The sequence below is a fragment of the Nansenia antarctica genome (genome assembly GCF_963989245.1).
Source record: "Nansenia antarctica genome assembly, chromosome: 8".
Taxonomy (NCBI): domain Eukaryota; kingdom Metazoa; phylum Chordata; class Actinopteri; order Argentiniformes; family Microstomatidae; genus Nansenia; species Nansenia antarctica.
Window position 1 is genome coordinate 8,816,731 of NC_137678.1, and position 17,854 is coordinate 8,834,584.

Consider the following 17,854-nt stretch of genomic DNA (forward strand, 5'->3'; position numbering starts at 1 on the left):
CATGATGATACACTTGTGTGAGCACTGAGCGGGTCAGTGTGTCCTTATCAGAATAGCTTGTGAAAACATGATCATCAAACCCATTCCCTGGGGTCATGACTAGGTCAGTAGGCTATGTTCTTATCAGAATAGCTTGTGAAAACATAACTGTTGAAGTTACACAGTCCTATGACTTAGGATTCGATTAACAAGTTAAAATATAGTATAGAAGAATAGACTTATCATTAATCATTAGTTATGCAAGTATAAAATCAGTACAGAAAAATAGAATATCATAACAGCAGGTGTAAAATGGTTGTTAGCACATAGGTAAAAATAAGTAATTTACAGGCGGTTTGAATCATAAAACGTTCTTTTAGTCAGGAGCTTGTCTCCTTCTTGTCGCTCAAAAACAGAACCTCTCTTTCGGCTAATTGCGAGACCTTCCTATTGTTCTCAACTGACCTCAGTCACATATTATTTAAATGAGCACATAGTACATGATTTATCACTTCTAGTTATTTTAATACAAATTCCCAACAACAGCCATAACCAAAAACACTAGACACTAAACATGTCATCTGAACAAATCATTGCAATCGTCATGGATGACAAAACCTTCAACGTGAACAAAAATAAGTTGATTGAAAAAAGCGACTACTTCCGTGCACTGTACAGTTCTGGGATGCGAGAGTCCAGAGAGGATTCCGTCCAGCTGCAAGGACTGAGCGTGCCCGGGCTGGAACTGGTCCTGGAGTTCATCAACACGTCCAAAGTGCAGGTGGTCAACGAGACACTAGAAGACCTGATCGAGACAGCATCTTTCCTGCAAGTCACCTCGATCCTAAAAGTCCTCACGTCGGAAATCCGACAGGACAACTGCGTGGAACTCTACAGCCTTTCCGAGGTATACGGAACACACGATCTTCGCAAAGCCTGCCTTAAATACATGAGCCGTCACTACCACCCGATGGTGCGGAGGCCCGAGTTCGGTAACTTACCGGGTCCCCTGCGCCACCAGGTCAGGGAGATGCGCATGAAAGGCACGGCCACTCTGGTCGCTGTCGGAGATTTCACCTGCCTGGCCCTAGATCTGCCCGACCAGGACGAGCCCTGGTCCATGCTGAAATACGGAGAGTTGGAGCAGCGCTGGAAGCCGCTCGCAAACAACCTGCCGCCGGACATGGTCAATGTCCGAGGCTACGGCTCGGCCGTGTTGGACAACTACCTGTTTATCGTCGGTGGGTACCGGATGACCAGCCAGGAGATCTCAGCCGCTCACTGCTACAACCCGTGTAGGAACGAGTGGAACCAGGTGGCCCCGCTGAACCAGAAGAGGTTAGCCTGCTATGTATTTAATGACCTCTGCTCTGACCCTGTTCCCTTAACAATCATTTAAACAAAGAAGATAACCATGTTATCCGTCCGTTTGTTGTTTTGTTTTGAACTCCACAACCATGAAGCCCGATGCCAAACCCGACTAGATGTGATGGATGGGAGGCAGGGGGAGGTAGACAGACAGGCACATTCTAATGCGTGGAATGGAATCAGTATCAGTTCGAGTCGGGTTACCACTTCTCATTTCGTTTCCATGCATTACAATGAGCCCCATCCTCTGATTTGTACCTCCTACCAGCCTCCCCAGATGTGATATGTGCCCTGTTGTGTGTTAATTTTCTTAACATGTTTGTGTATCTGTATCTGACTCTTTCTGCTTGTCAGATCGAACTTTAAACTGCTAGCCGTGAGAGGGAAGCTGTACGCCGTGGGAGGCCAGTGTCTGGGCACGGTGGAGTGTTACAACCCAGAGCAGGACTGGTGGACCTGCGTGTCCTCCATGCCCGACCCCCTGGCCGAGTTCTCGGCCTGCGAGTGCCAGGGCATGATCTACGTCATGGGTGGCTACACTGCCCGAGGTGTGTGTGGTTAGTATTAAGTAATTAGTCCCAAAGAAAAGCGTTGTTAAAAAAATAATCATTGTCTAAGCACTAGCCACTAGTGCAAGCTGGCCACCGGGGACTGGGATCGAATCCCAGCTCGCCAGACCCGGATATGGCCGGGGCACACACAGGGAGCGGCATATTGAGCGGCCGCTCCAGAGGGCGGTATAGGAATATTTCCGGACAAGGATCCGTCGCGCAACAGCGCCCCCGGGGTGCCGGAATAACGGTGCTGGGCTCGAGGAGCCAGTCAGCTAGTCTGCCTGGCGGCCTCCTCTGGGACTGCCGGCCACGGGGTCGTGCGGCGGATCCTACGCAATAGGCAGGGGATAATTGGATGCTAGGTTGGGTTCAATTGGCTACCAAATTGGGTGAAAAAGGGATAAAATCTGAAAAACAAATACAAAAAAAATAAATACAAATGTTATTAAAACACTTGAACTGTTAAAACAATCGCATAAAACAGATGAACACACTGTCCTGGGTGCCTTGTGTTTTACAATGACAGTCTCGTGATGACGTTTGTATTCGTGTGTGTGTGTGTGTGTGTGTGTGTGTGTGTGTGTGTGTGTGTGTGTGTGTGTGCGTGTGACAGACAGGAACACCAGCGTCCTCCGCTACTGCCCCACCTCGGACGCCTGGACGGTGTTCCGCGCCTGCCCCGCCCACGTGCGCAAGCAGCAGATGCTCTCGGTGGAGGACACCATCTACCTGGTGGGGGGGTACACCCACGAGCTGGAGCAGCCGGGCCGGAGCCGGGGGCGCCGGCGGACCAGCCAGACGGAGGACATGCTGACGGTGCAGTCCTACAACATCACCACGGGGGAGTGGCTCCAGCTGAAGGAGAACACCTCCAAGTCGGGCCTGAACCTCACCTGCACGCTGCACAACGACGGCATCTACATCATGAGCCGCGACGTGAGTCTGCCCACCAGCCTGGAGCACCGGGTCTTCCTCAAGTACAACGTCTTCTCCGACGCCTGGGAGGCCTTCCGCCGCTTCCCCGCGCTGGGCCAGAACATGCTGCTCTGTTCCCTCTACCTCCCCAGTGTTCTATGAGGGGCCCGGCGATGGCGATGGTGATGGCGGAGGACTGAGCTAGGCTAAGACGACCAGTGGAGACGGTTCGGTCTGCGTCTTACTGTAGTTCAGTACTGTTACGTCAGAAGGGGCTGGTCTGTCCTGGTAGAGATGACGTTGCAGCCGGGGGAGGCTGGTTGGAGGCAGACATCGGAGGACGAGGTCACGTGTGTTGGATACCATTCCTTCGTTGGGTTCCATGCGTTACAATGAGCCCCGTCCTCACAATTTCTACCTCTACCAGCCTCCACTGACGGCAGCAATGAGGAGAAAGTGGCTAACAGTGTCAAGTTGGTAGCCAGAGAAAGCCTGGTGCCTGATTGTGGAACTGTATACAGGTTGAAGTTACATTATTTAAACAGCTACAGATGTTCTGAAATAACCACAAAGATGCAGACATGAAGAACAACAATGTCTCTATATAGCAGCATTGTGATCCTTTTGAGAAGTACTCAAAGCTGGGTCACGTACAAAACATTCCTTATGTTTACATGACACCAGAAAAGATGAGGGTTTTTGCAAAAAAAATCACTACGAACCTTAAACGCTTAAAATGCACATTATTTAAGAATTAATACATGAGCATGTACCGGTATACACTCACCTGAACACTTTATTAGGAACACGAATACCCCCTTTGGTCTCAAAAGAGCCTCAATTCTTGGAATTGTTGGAATCATTCCTTTGAGATTCTGGTCCATGATGACATGATTGCATAACGCAATTCCTGCAGATTTTTTCAGGTGCACTTTCAAGCTGTGAATCTCCCGTTCTACCACATCCCAAAGGTGTTCTATTGGATTCAGATCCGGTGACTGGGAAGGCCACTGAAGAACACTGAACTCATTGTCATGTTCATGAAACCAGTGTGAGACAACTTTTGCTTTGTGACATGGTGCATTATCATGCTGGAAGTAGCCTTTAGAAGATGGGTACACTGTGGCCATGAAGGGATGCACATGGTTAGCAACAACACACAAATAGGCTGTGGCATTCAAGCCATGATTGATTGGTATTAACAGGCCCAAAGTGTACCAAGAAAACATTCCCAGGTGTTCCTAATCAAGTGTTGGGTAAGTGTATGTCATATTGGATGTTGCTGAAGATATTGGATGTTGTTTGCAAAATATGGCTTTGGTTTTACAATTCCAGCTTTGTGATGGGAGATTTAAAAACGAAAATGAAATGCTTTATGTCTTAAATGTTGAGTTGAGGGTACAGATGAATATTGGGGGACAGATGAAAGTTTATTCATTTAGATTTAATTACATTTTTCAAAAACATTAGCAAAGTACAGTTCCATGATATGGAAAATGAAAATGTGCCTTCTCCACCAAGTTTGGGATTTTGTATAGATGAAGCACAAATGCAAGAGTGTGAAATTGTGAGTAACCGACCGAAACTGCTGTGTTTTTTTGTTGTTGTGTATTTTCATTGGTACTTTGAGAACAAATTGAAAAACTGTACGATTAAACTACTGTCCAATCAGAAATGAGATGAGGTTTGGGGTGATTGGACACATTTACTGTGGGGATCAGATGGCACTTAATGCAGTTCTGTCTACTGTTAATTAAACTACATCATTTTGCCCGCCTGTTTCAAAGACTTTATGGAGTTGATGGATATTCTTTTGTTCCTCCCTCATGTTACAATAAAGAAAATATTCAGGGGTGTTTATTGTCAGTTTGTTTTATTGCAGAGAAGATGGCCATGCTGTTTACAGTAACATAAGCAGTGCATTTGTTACGGTACATGTGGGAATACGGTACGAAAACTAGGGTTAGGGTTAGGTGCTAGGGTGCTACGGTTAGGGTTAGGGTTAAGGTTAGGGTTAGGGTTAGACATGCCAGCATGTACCAAGTCACCCTAGCACCTAACCCTAACCCTAGTTTTCCCACATGTACCGTATTCCCACATGTACCGTAACACATTGACCTGACTCTTACTCAGCCAAGACATGCCTGTACTTCATGTGCTTATGATGTTAGTTTCTATGACCTTGTGTTTTTCATTTACTCCTCAAACTGGGGGAAACAAATAAAACACCTTTGGAAATACAGCATATGAAGGGTTTATATTACCTTATTAATCACTAACGATAATTGTAAATTGTAACAAACAGAAACACTGTGGGTATAGTATGTGAGATAAGAAATTGGCACTATTTACATATGTTATTGTTAACAGGGATACTCTTTTTATTCACCTCTGTCGTATATGTCTGGATCTGCGCTGCCTCTGTCGTCCACCGTCTCCGTGGCCCCTCACATCCTGGTAGCGTGATCTCTCTCTCCTTCTTCTTCTTGCGGAACTGGAGTCCTTTGAGTTATCTTCACAGAGGATGTCAACATCGACAGAGAGGACAAACTGCTCATACTCTGTGTAATCGCTGACGTTGCACCTTCCCAGTATATCGACTGCAGTAGTGTCTGTCCACAGGACTGGGGAGAAGGCCCTTTTAAACTTGTTGCCTCCATAGTCCACAGAGGTCCACTCCTCCCTTGGGCGTTTTGGCACAAATGACCCGTTACAGAGCAGCCAGTCTGGGATACAGCTCCTCCCTCTGTCTCCCTGAGAGCCCAGATGCTGGTCCTTTGCTACCGGCTCTATGATCAAAGGAGAAGAGGAATGTTCCGGAGAGGATCTTCTGTCCCTGGGCAGCGTTCTGGAGCTGTCGTCCTGCTGGGGGGTTGGTTTGGAGGGGCGGTAGTGCCCGGGCAGGACCAGGTGGAGGAGAGGTGGGCTGTAGGGATGAACTGTGAGGCGGTAGTGGAGGTGGGGGATGCTGAGGGCCACACTCTGCAGGTTGGCCATGGTCAGACACTTGTTCTGTGTGTTAGTGGGGCGCGCGGTCACTGTGTGTGTCTGATAGGTCCGAGTGTCCTCCATAAGAACATCTGCACAACGATGAAAACATTAGCAATTTTACAATGAAGTGATTTCAGGCTATTTAGATGGTCTATTTCACAATGGACATTTTCTATTTAACTATTTTACCTGAGATGTTGAGAGCAGGATCTTTGGTTGCGTAGTATGTCAGCTTCATGAGATATCTCTCTGTGTAGGCTTGGCATCCCTCCATGTCTCAGTGAAATGAACCTTATTTGAACGAATACAAAATGTGTTAAAACTGTTTGGAATGTCTCTATGGAAACAACATTTTTTATTGCATTCCTTATCTACCTTGGAATGTGTCTGCATTGTGACATACTGTAGGTGAAATCGCACAATTCTACATACAATGCTCTACTAGATGTGACTGGGGGCGGCTGTGTCTCAGGAGGTAGAGCTGCCGTCTAATGATCGCAAGGTTGGCAGATCGGCAGTTCGAGCCCCGGCAGGCCACATGTCGAAGTGTCCTTGGGCAAGACACTGAACCCCAAATTGCTCCCAGTGAGCGGGCCGGCGCCTTGCATGGTAGCTTGCCGCCATTGGTGTGTGAATGTGTGTGTGAATGGGTGAATGAGAGGCCGTTGTAAAGAGCTTTGGATAAAGGCGCTATATAAGTCAGTCCATTTACCATTTGACTGTTCTGTGAGATAGCAAAAACAGCCATTGGAAAAACACTAACAGGACATGAGGTGATAAAAGTCGCCAGAAGGTGGCAGTATATCCCTTTCTGTGTTTACTGATTTGCACAACAGTTCATTTCTCCTCAGTTGTTTCCTAAAGCAATACTAATGAGAGAAGAGGGGTCCTACTCTATTAAAAACAACTTTCCAGGATGAATGAAAAATAACATTCTTCATGTAAAGTGTGAAATTAGTATGAAGACATTTCGTGAGGTTAGAATTATAAGGTTCTGTCTCCATTTTTGGTCAAGATTTAGTTTTTTTTACATAATCTGATCCATTAGGTGTTTATTAATGCCTGTGTGGTGTTATTTTTTTATTTTAGTTAGTAATTAATAAAATACAAAGGTTACATCTCACAAAACATAATGGAATGTAAAAATGTTGACACTCAATATCTCTGAACTCCCCTAAACGGAGATAGAACCTTATCATTCTAAGCTCACGATTTATATCAATGCATTTCAAATGTGTTTGTGTAGATTAATACCGACACAAGAGAAGTATCAACAATTAAATCAATATTCTATTACACTGACTGAGAGAGGTGCTAAGAATGAAGCTTATAAGGGGTTGATATTAACAACTGCAGTTGGTTTTAGATAAGAAGGGTGTAAGTCTCATGTTTTTTTATGCATAAACCTGACTGAAGAGAGCTAGCCCAAATCAATGCTGGACATAAGGGCCCAATCCATCTGGTTCTGGTGCCAGACAGGTACAGACACCACCCCAGCACTATGTTCAACCAGCTGAGCTGGGAGCTGGACTATCCATAGACGGCGTAGGGGGGGTGCCCGGGGGCACCAGCCAATGGGGGGGGGACCAAATGATTAAGACAACGACTAGACCTTTAACATATGTCTGATTTTTTCTATATATTATATACTGGAAGAGATGCAGACAGGTACAATATACACTATGGACAAAAGTATGTGGACATGTTGTCATGGTTTGGGCTAGGCCCCCTTAGTTCCAGTGAAGGGAAATCGTAATACTACAGCATACAATGCAATTCTGGAGAATTGTACGCTTCCAACTTTGTGGCAACAGTTTGGGGAAGGCCCTTTCCAGTTTCAGCATGACAATGCCCCCATACAAAAAGTGAGGTCCATAATGACATGGTGTGCCGAGTTTGGTGTGGGAGAACTTGTATGTGTGTTTGAGCATGTATGGCATTTGTAGGCCCGTTTACCTATGGTGTCCCATTTTTGGGTTGAACTGACATTTCTTCTGAAGTATGTGTGGTGTGCCTGTACTTTAGCTATAAGTTCATGTAAATCTAGGGTATTCATAGCCATAGTAAATGTCACTCTTTTACATGTAAAGTGGGAGGAGGTGGACGCTTCAAGACGTGGTCACCCTAGGGCACCACGCTGTGTTCACTCGGGCCTGTAAGGGAGTCATAACGGGAGCCCGGGCAAGCCCAGAAAAGCATCTATTCATTGGGGTTGGAACTGGCCGTAGGTGAGTCATGTGTGGAGGGTGGATATTAGGAAGCCTGTGGGCTGACGTTGTTGTCTAGCTGTTGACGTTCCTGTTTTCTACGGAGCGTTAAACTAAACGTGGGTGACGTGCTGCGAGACAATGAGAGGTGTGTGTGTGCGTGTGAGTAGGTTACGTGTGCCTTGTTTGTGAGCGTGTGTACTGAGTGTGATGGAAAGAGAGAGAGAGAGGGGAGGGGTTACTGAGTGTGATGAAAGAGGGCTTGAGGGATGGGGAGGGGAGGGGAGGGATGGGGAGGGATGGGGAGGGGAGGGCGGACGGACGGTTGGGTATATACTCCTCCTGAGAGCAGCGACGAGAGAGGAAGAGACAGAGTCACTGAGCACGTGAGGGAGGAAGAGAGAGAGAGAGAGAGAGAGAGAGAGGAACCGTTTGTTCCTGCAGTGCTACAAGGACAGGCTGCACTGACAGAGGAGGAGAGAGAGAACAACACACACACACACACACACACACACACACACACACACTGAGAGAAGCATCTACATAACCAGACCAGCAGCACACTGAAACAAGCCCACGGGGACAGTGACAACAAGGCAATACAAATAGACGCCAAGGACCAACACACACAACACACACACCCAGAACAACCTCAAGGAGTGGGAGGTTACAATTTGAAGGAGGAGGACACACACACACACACAAAAAAGGCTTCAAAGGAAATTTGACGTTTCTAAGAAGAAGAACCAAAATAAAAGACACCGACAGCATCTTCTCTCTTCTCTCGGTTGGATCTAAGGGAGGTGGAAAGGACCTGCGGCACATCGGGGACTGCGTGCCTTCTCTCTGCCTTCTCGGACACTTGTGCGTGCTCCTCCGTGCTCCAGGGCGACTGCTGCTACTGTTGCTGCCTGGCTGTTGCTCACCACGCTCGCTAGGTCGTACCACGCTCGTAGCTCTGCCTCTGCCTCTACCCTCTGTGCTCTGCACCACGAGTGGCGCCTTGTGAGTGCCCGCTGAGCCCGCTGAGCCCGTGACCTGACTTGTTCCACTGCTGAAGGGTGTTCTCTGTTCTCTGTTCTCTGGCTCTGCTGCTGCTGCTGCTGTGTGACCATGAGCGGGGGGAAGAAGGGCGAGCTGGCCATCCGGGACAAAGCCATCCTGCACCAGCAGAGGCGTCTGAAGCAGTCCACCCAGTTCACACACAAGGACTCGGCTGACCTGCTGCCCCTGGACGGCATCAAGAGACTGGGGACCACCAAGGACCTGGTGAGTGTCTGTCTGTCTGTATGTATGTATGTGTGTCTGTCTCTCTCTCTCTGTCTGTCTGTCTCTCTCTCTCTCTCTGTCTGTCTATCTGTCTGTCTGTCTGTCTCTCTCTCTCTGTCTGTCTGTCTGTCTCTCTGTATGTCTGTCTGTCTCTCTCTCTCAGTCTGTCTGTCTGCCTCTCTGTCTGTCTGTTTGTTTGTCTGTCTGCCTCTCTGTCTGTCTGTCTCTCTGTCTGTCTCTCTCTGTATGTCTCTCTCTCTCTCTCTATCTGTCTGTCTGTCTGTCTCTCTCTGTATGTCTGTCTCTCTCTCTCTCTCTCTCTCTCTCTCTCTCTCTCTCTCTCTCTCTCTCTCTCTCTCTCTCTCTCTCTCTATCTGTCTGTCTGTCTCTCTCTGTATGTATGTCTGTCTCTCTCTCTGTCTGTAATAAATAATAATAATAATTCATTGTATTTATATAGCCCGGGGCTCAAAGACGCTGACAATATGGGAAAAACAGAAAACACAGATAACATGAGGCACATTGAACACAGAGTTAACAAACAGGCACAGGGAACAATTAACACAGCAATGTCTAGGGGGGGTAGCAGCAGGGTTAGGGGAGATGGTTAGGGGTAGGGGAGGTTGTATGCATGGCAGAACAGGTAGGTTTTGAGGTGGGATTTAAAAGTCTGTCTGTCTATATGTCTGTCTGTCTGAGATCTAGAGACCTCAATCTGTTTATGCTCCTACGTTGGTAGATTGACTGGTTACGGTTCCCTGGCAGAAATGAGACGTTAGAATTATAAGGTTCTATCTCAATTTTTGTCAAAATTGAGTTTTTTTACATAATCTGATCCATTAGGTGTTTATTAATGCCAGTGCGGTGTTATTATTAAAATGTAGAGCTTTTTTAGTTAGTAATTCATAACATACAAAGGTTCCATCTCACAAAACATAATGGAATGTAAAAACTTTGACGCTCAATATCTCTGAACTCCCCTAAACGGAGATAGAACCTTCTCATTCTAAACGCGGAGATAGAACCTTCTCATTCTAAACGGAGATAGAACCTTCTCATTCTAAACGCGGAGATAGAACCTTCTCATTCTAAACGGAGATAGAACCTTCTCATTCTAAACGGAGATAGAACCTTATCATTCTAAACGGAGATAGAACCTTCTCATTCTAAACGGAGATAGAACCTTCTCATTCTAAACGGAGATAGAACCTTCTCATTCTAAACGGAGATAGAACCTTCTCATTCTAAACGGAGATAGAACCTTCTCATTCTAAACGGAGATAGAACCTTATCATTCTAAACGGAGATAGAACCTTATCATTCTAACTTACTATGGCAGCATTTGGTCAACACAGGGGTACAACAGCTGGTTGTGTCTGACAGCCTTTCTGTGTGTAAAATGTTGTTAGCCCATTTTCTTGTGTTTTTCTTAGTTATTTGTTACACAAAAATAGATTTGAATGTTAGATATAAACACGATAATGCAGGTGTGTTGCAGAGTGGTATTGTTAGTGTTAATCTATCATTCAATGTTATCACTGGAGCTATCTAGTATCCCTTAGATAATAACAATAATAAAAATAATAATAACCTTTTATTTGTATAGCACTTTTCCTACAAACGTTGTAGCTCAAAGTGCTCCAATCATTATATAATCATAATTTAACTATTTAGTCATTTAAAGGCAATATTAAAAAGATGGGTTTTTAGTCTTGACTTGAACGTGCTGAGGTTGCATCTCTAATGTAAACTGGCAGTGCATTCCACAATTTGGGTGCATAAAATGAGAATGCAGCCTCACCAAATCTCTTCTTTTGTACATGTGGTACACAGAGAAAACCAGCGTCAGAAGACCTGAGAGCTCTATTGGGCTGATATGCTAGCAAAAGACCTGAGAGCTCTATTGGGCAGATATGCTAGCAAAAGACCTGAGAGCTCTATTGGGCTGATATGCTAGCAAAAGACCTGAGAGCTCTATTGGGCTGATATGCTAGCAGAAGACCTGAGAGCTCTATTGGGCTGATATGCTAGCAGAAGGTCTAGCTTTTAGAAAGATGCAGAGCAGCCTTGAATAGGAGGCATGTAGGATAATGAGAGAGTCAGAGAGCTGTGTGTTCCACATACAGAGGAGGGCCTGTGGAGCCTCACAGACACAGTGATATCCTCACACACACACACACACACACACACACACACACACACACTCACGCAGGCACGCACACACGCACGCATGAATATACACACGCATGCATGCACGCACGCACACACACTCACTCCCACACACGCACAAAAAGAAACGGGTTCACTGACACACTCCACCATTGTACGACATAAACCTCATACGATGTTTCTGTTCCTCAACACGCCCCCACTTCCATAACAGGACTACAGTGTGTTGTCCTCCAGGGCAGTATCAACCAATACGTTTGTTTAAGCCCTGCCTTTTTGACCTACTAAAAGAGGGGGTCAAACGACCATAGTCTTTACACTGCTCAAGCTGCTATTTACACACAAAGACCACTAGTTGGTGTGTCTTGTAAATTAGCCTGCTTCCTACACAGAACTGCGAAATAGCTTCATACTAGCTTATCCTGATGTGATTTTGAAAATGTAAGGATACTCGGGGTGGTAGAACGCACATATCTAGGACAAGTCATGAAAGGAGGGTCCTGAAATTTGATCGAGTGAAAAGATGTAAAAAAAAGAATTACTCACAGGGTCAAATGACCCCACCCAGGGCTGTTCTAGTGTTGTAGAGAGAAGGTTGTAGATGTGTGTGTATGTGTGTGTGTGTCTGCCTGCATGCGTGAGAGTGTGTGTTTGTGTGTATGTGTATGTGTATGTGTGTGTGTGTGTGTTCCCCTCCCTCCCACCATTCATTACCTCAGAACACAGTCCTGAGGTAGTGAACACAGTGCTGAGGTAGTGAACACAGTGAGGTAGTGAACACAGTGAGGTAGTGAACACAGTGAGGTAGTGAACACAGTGAGGTAGTGAACACAGTGCTGAGGTAGTGAACACAGTGAGGTAGTGAACACAGTGCTGAGGTAGTGAACACAGGGAGGTAGTGAACACAGTGAGGTAGTGAACACAGTGAGGTAGTGAACACAGTGCTGAGGTAGTGAACACAGTGAGGTAGTGAACACAGTGCTGAGGTAGTGAACACAGTGAGGTAGTGAACACAGTGAGGTAGTGAACACTAGGGGTGCAACGGTTCAGTTAGCCCACGGTTCGGTACGGTTCGGTATTTTGGGTCACGGTTTTCGGTACGGTTCGGTTCAGAAACAAACGTTCCAGACCAACTCGACCTCTGACCAAAGGCCGCGTTCGAGGCATTCACGTGGACGCTCCGGCGCTCTCAGAGCTAATTTACGAACGCTGCCAAATTGATCTTCTCGCCATAAAGCTTAAGCGTACAGTGGGCTTCCTGTATAGATTTAAATCTTGCTTTTCCTTGGCTTCCAGAAAACGTCTTGTCTCCGCCCTTTTCCTTTCACAATTGGATTATGGTGATACAGTATATAGGTTTGCTTCTCTGTCCACTTTATCCAAGCTAGACCCCCTGTATCATTCGGTTCTAAGATACATCACCAATAGTGCCTTCAGGACCCATCACTGTACACTGTATAGTCTGGTTGGATGGCCATCTCTTTCTGTCAGAAGGCTCCAACACTGGTACACTCTTGTGTTTAAAATCATCTCTGGCTTCTTACCGAATTATCTGGGCCTGAAGTTCATCCCTATACTGAGTGGCTCGGGTCTCAGGTCTCGTAGATGGCTACAATACAAGGTGCCACTTATCATGAACAATGTTGGAAGGGCAAGCTTGTCTTATTATGGCCCTTGGTCTTGGAATGACCTACAGACTACTTTTAAATTAGAGGCCCTTATTTCCATAAGTATCTTCAAGCGTAGATTAAAGGATGTGGTCACCGCTCGCTGTACCTGCTTTGGTTAGACTTCTCAATGTTTTAATCACCTTGTAAATACCCCTACCATTGTTTGTCTATTGTATTGTTGCCACTGTCTTATGTCCTGTCTTGTTATCTGAACTGTTTTTTTAAGCTACTATTTTGACCCTGTCTTGGCCAGGTCTCTCTTGTAAAAGAGGTTTTAATCTCAATGTGACTTCCTGGTAAAATAAAGCAAAAAAAAAAAAAAAAAAAAAAAAAAAAAAACGAAAACCGAAAACCGTCACGGTTCACTAGTGAATTGAGCCGTGGAACGCAAACCGTACCGTCCGTAAAAAAACCGAGAACCGTTGCACCCCTAGTGAACACAGTGAGGTAGTGAACACAGTGCTGAGGTAGTGAACACAGTGAGGTAGTGAACACAGTGCTGAGGTAGTGAACACAGTGAGGTAGTGAACACAGTGAGGTAGTGAACACAGTGAGGTAGTGAACACAGTGAGGTAGTGAACACAGTGAGGTAGTGAACACAGTGCTGAGGTAGTGAACACAGTGAGGTAGTGAACACAGTGAGGTAGTGAACACAGTGAGGTAGTGAACACAGTGAGGTAGTGAACACAGTGAGGAGGTAGTGAACACAGTGCTGAGGTAGTGAACACAGTGAGGTAGTGAACACAGTGAGGTAGTGAACACAGTGAGGTAGTGAACACAGTGAGGTAGTGAACACAGTGAGGTAGTGAACACAGTGAGGTAGTGAACACAGTGAGGTAGTGAACACAGTGCTGAGGTAGTGAACACAGTGCTGAGGTAGTGAACACAGTGAGGTAGTGAACACAGTGAGGTAGTGAACACAGTGCTGAGGTAGTGAACACAGTGAGGTAGTGAACACAGTGAGGTAGTGAACACAGTGAGGTAGTGAACACAGTGCTGAGGTAGTGAACACAGTGAGGTAGTGAACACAGTGAGGTAGTGAACACAGTGAGGTAGTGAACACAGTGCTGAGGTAGTGAACACAGTGAGGTAGTGAACACAGTGAGGTAGTGAACACAGTGAGGTAGTGAACACAGTGAGGTAATGAACACAGTCCTGAGGTAATGGCTTTATCGCTCTTCTGTCAACTCCTGACAGAGTCTTGATTAGTTGGCCGCCTCCCAAATTCACGGAGCGCACTCCAAGATTCCGTGTGTGTGTGTGTGTGTGTGTGTGTGTGTGTGTGTGATTACACTGTGTATTTATATCCCCCCCGCTTTTAATGCTAGCTTTCACAGCAGGGAACAGCAACAGTAGCCTTTCCTTGGCTCCCTCTAAACCCTCTCCTGGTGTATATATATGTACATGTTCGATGGCATTCCACCAGCCTCTCACTGACGTACACCCTCTCTCTTTTATAGCATCTTTGTATTCATGACACTTCTCTAAATTGAATGTACCACAACAACCTTGTGTGACAAAAGCTAGCGAATGAAAGCTAGCTGTTATTTACAGTGTGAAAAGAAACATTCCGGGATCGTTTGGACCTGTCTTGTATTTCTATATTCCTTATTTAAACTCATACAAATGTTGAAAGCATACGTAGTGAGAGATACTCGAGGTAAATCTGGTAGATGCGTTAATACACGTTTCTAAACGGAAGCAAGGATTATGCTGCGGCATCTTTTCTACTTCAATGAGGACAGAGAGAGAGGTTCAGTGTCCTCTACACGCACGCCTACGTGCAACACAAAGACGCAAAGTAAATCCTACATTTACATTAAATATGAATATATCTAATGTATGCAGACTTTACTGCATCACCTGCAACAACAATACAATCTCCAGCCCATCTATTAGTCCATCTATCTCTCTATTATCTCTCGATTAGTAACATTTATTTCAAGGACCCCAGCTGAGACAGAAGATAATTAGTATATGATCATACCAATTATCTTCTCACCAGAGGCAGAGAAAGGAAACTCATTTGAATGCGTACCTAATATATAAACCAGATTGACTAGTGGAAATAGGCCGGCGTGGGGGGGGGGGGGGGACTGTGTGAACACTGTGGTTCTTCATGATGTAATGGCCTTGGAACCGGAGAGAGAGGCAGGCAGCCATTGTTTGACTCCCTCTGCGCCATGCCTGGCTGTCTTCTCTCTACAGGAACTGTCACAACCAATCACGCTCTCGACGGAGACGTGATTCAGTTGAGTGGGAACATAGAGCAGCCAGCCTGTCCCTCAGGTGTGTGAGGCAGCAAGTCTCAGAGATAACGACAGCAGCAGCTCACAGCTGGAAGGACACTGTCTGTCTGTCTGTCTGTCTGTCTGTCTGTCTCTCTATTTATCTGTCTCTTTCCATCAGTCTGTCTGCCTGGTTGCCAAACAAGGGAATTTCTGGACAGTTGGAGCGCTTCTTCTTCTGAGTGGCTCAGACAGATGGACTGATGGACAGAAAGGCAGGCAACCAGGCAACCAGGCAACCAGGCAGGCAGGCAGGCAACCAGGCAACCAGGCAGGCAGGCAACCAGGCAACCAGGCAACCAGGCAGGCAGGCAGGCAGGCAGGCAGGCAGGCAGAAAGAAAGAAAGAAAGAAAGAAAGAAAGAAACTCCATCCATCCATTTGTCCGAGCCACTCAGAAGCAGCACTCCAACTGTCCAGAAATCACACTCCCTTTCCTACCGTCTGAGGAAAACTATTTGTCTTCACTATAACGAGGCCCACCGCCCACTCACTAGAACAGAAAGACCTGCTATGAAAAGCCCACAATGCCAGCTAGGACATTAGCCAGGTAGGACATTAGCTAGAACCTGTTTTTCCAATTTCAACGAGCTCACTAGCTTAGCCGGTACATAATTCAACAGAGTTATATAAGAGTGAATTTGCTCTTAGCCCAAGGCCCCCCCCCCCCGCCCCCCCTCCCCTCTCTCTCTCTCTCTCCCTCTCTCTCTCGCTCTCTCTCTCCATCAGTAGTATCTCTCCAACCGCGGGACACACCACTGAGTCAAGAGCCAGGGAGTCAATGAGCATGAAAAGGGCAAAAGCGCAACCCACCATGCGAGCGCAAGAGTGAAGGGAGGGAGGAAAAGGCAGAGTGGGGAGAGGGGGAGAGGGGGGGACGGTTGGCAGCAGATGAAAGCCGTGGTGTAGTCTTGTGTTTTCTAGTGGGTATAGGCTACTGTGATTTTTCCCTCCCAGCCTCATATCGTTCATTTTGGAACGCCATAAAAATAAATCTGCGCTCCCTGTCTAACGTTATATATAATTTATATAACATTACATGTTATAAGGCTGATCTGTGCATGATAGTGCTGCTGACATATATTTCATGTCACATCTCCCCCCGTTGATGGTATATGACGCTGTAGTCAGTCCAAATGGTCCAAAAGTCAAGTGCTTCGTAACACAGACAGGGTTTTATGAATTTTATGAATGAAAGTGAAAGTCCTGTCACAAAACGCTGTTACGTATCCTCACACATTTTTAAGTGGGTATATGGAAATCCTTGTCCTTTCCTAGTGGGTATACGGCGTAGTCCTGCGTATCGCCTAGACTACACCACTGAATGAAAGCAGACGACGGAGGCTATTTCTGGTTGGGTACCGGAACATTCCCCCTCATGTATTGTAGCGACTAGATCGAGCCAAAAAAATCCAAAGTCACTGAGAGACGCGAGCAGGGTCTGGGGTTGAAGTTGTATGACGCACTAAAAAACTATTCGCTTGAGATAAAAGGTACGTTTTAAAGCATTTATGGAATATAAAACAATCAAAACTCAGTGACGTACAGAAATCCATAAGCGACCAAAACAAAGAATAACAAACCAATCGTAAATAATATGCGGTCAACCAAAAATACAGCGACCCTGTCTCCCCTCTCTCTCCACTGCCGGCGTACAGGTGAACAGGTGGACCTCAGGCTATCCCCTCCCTTAATCATGTGACTTCCGGGAACATAACGTAATCGAAACAATAAACAATCAATAAAATAAACTCACAATAAACCCATTAGCCTTTTGTACTAAATACCCCACAAATCATATTCATGGCTCCTACATGTATTGAACCCGAAGCCCTTTGAACTCGCACAACAGATGGTTGCAGGAGGTACAAGAGGGTTAGAGAGGGATTCTAGGAGATTCTAGGATACATTTGAGAGAGAGAGAGAGAGAGAGAGAGAGAGAGAGATAGTAGGTCAACAGCTGAGATCTAACAGCAAGTACCGTTACATAAAACCATCTCTGCTGCTCATAGTACCTCTCTCTCCTCCCATTACTACTACGACACTACGACACTACTACACTACACTACGACACTACGACACTACTACACTACACTACTACACTACTACTACTACTACTACTACTACTACTACTACTACTACTACACTACTACTAGGGAAAGGCAGGCAACCAGGCAACCAGGCAAGCAGGCAAGCAGGCAAGCAGGCAAGCAGGCAAGCAGGCAGGCAACCAGGCAACCAGGCAAGCAGGCAAGCAGGCAAGCAGGCAAGCAGACAGGCAGACAGGCAACCAGGCAGGCAACCAGGCAGGCAGGCAACCAGGAAACCAGGCAGGCAACCAGGCAGGCAGACAACCAGGCAGGCAGGCAGGTCTGTCGCTAGGCTGGAATACGTACGGTGTGGGTTGTGCATTTACATCTCATTAAATCATTTAGAATTCCAAGA

The 17,854-nt window shown here is 46.2% G+C and overlaps 2 protein-coding genes across 2 annotated transcripts in view; both read left to right on the plus strand.

Annotated features, from left to right (window-relative positions):
- Positions 1–553: 553 nt before the first annotated feature.
- klhl42 (kelch-like family, member 42) lies at positions 554–2,978 on the plus strand (the record flags this gene model as incomplete). The annotated part of the gene is made up of 3 exons (XM_080538614.1): positions 554–1,317; positions 1,702–1,895; positions 2,515–2,978. 3 exons carry the CDS (start codon positions 554–556, stop codon positions 2,976–2,978), a joined length of 1,422 nt encoding a protein of 473 aa, XP_080394740.1.
- Positions 2,979–9,127: 6,149 nt separating this feature from the next.
- The window catches only part of nrip2 (nuclear receptor interacting protein 2), a gene marked incomplete at both ends in the record, with an annotated part of 31,480 nt that continues 22,753 nt past the window's right edge, over positions 9,128–17,854 (plus strand). Inside the window, one exon of the mRNA XM_080538010.1 lies at positions 9,128–9,283. Within this exon, the coding sequence (XP_080394136.1) occupies positions 9,128–9,283 (156 nt within the window). The remainder of the gene's footprint in view (positions 9,284–17,854) is intronic.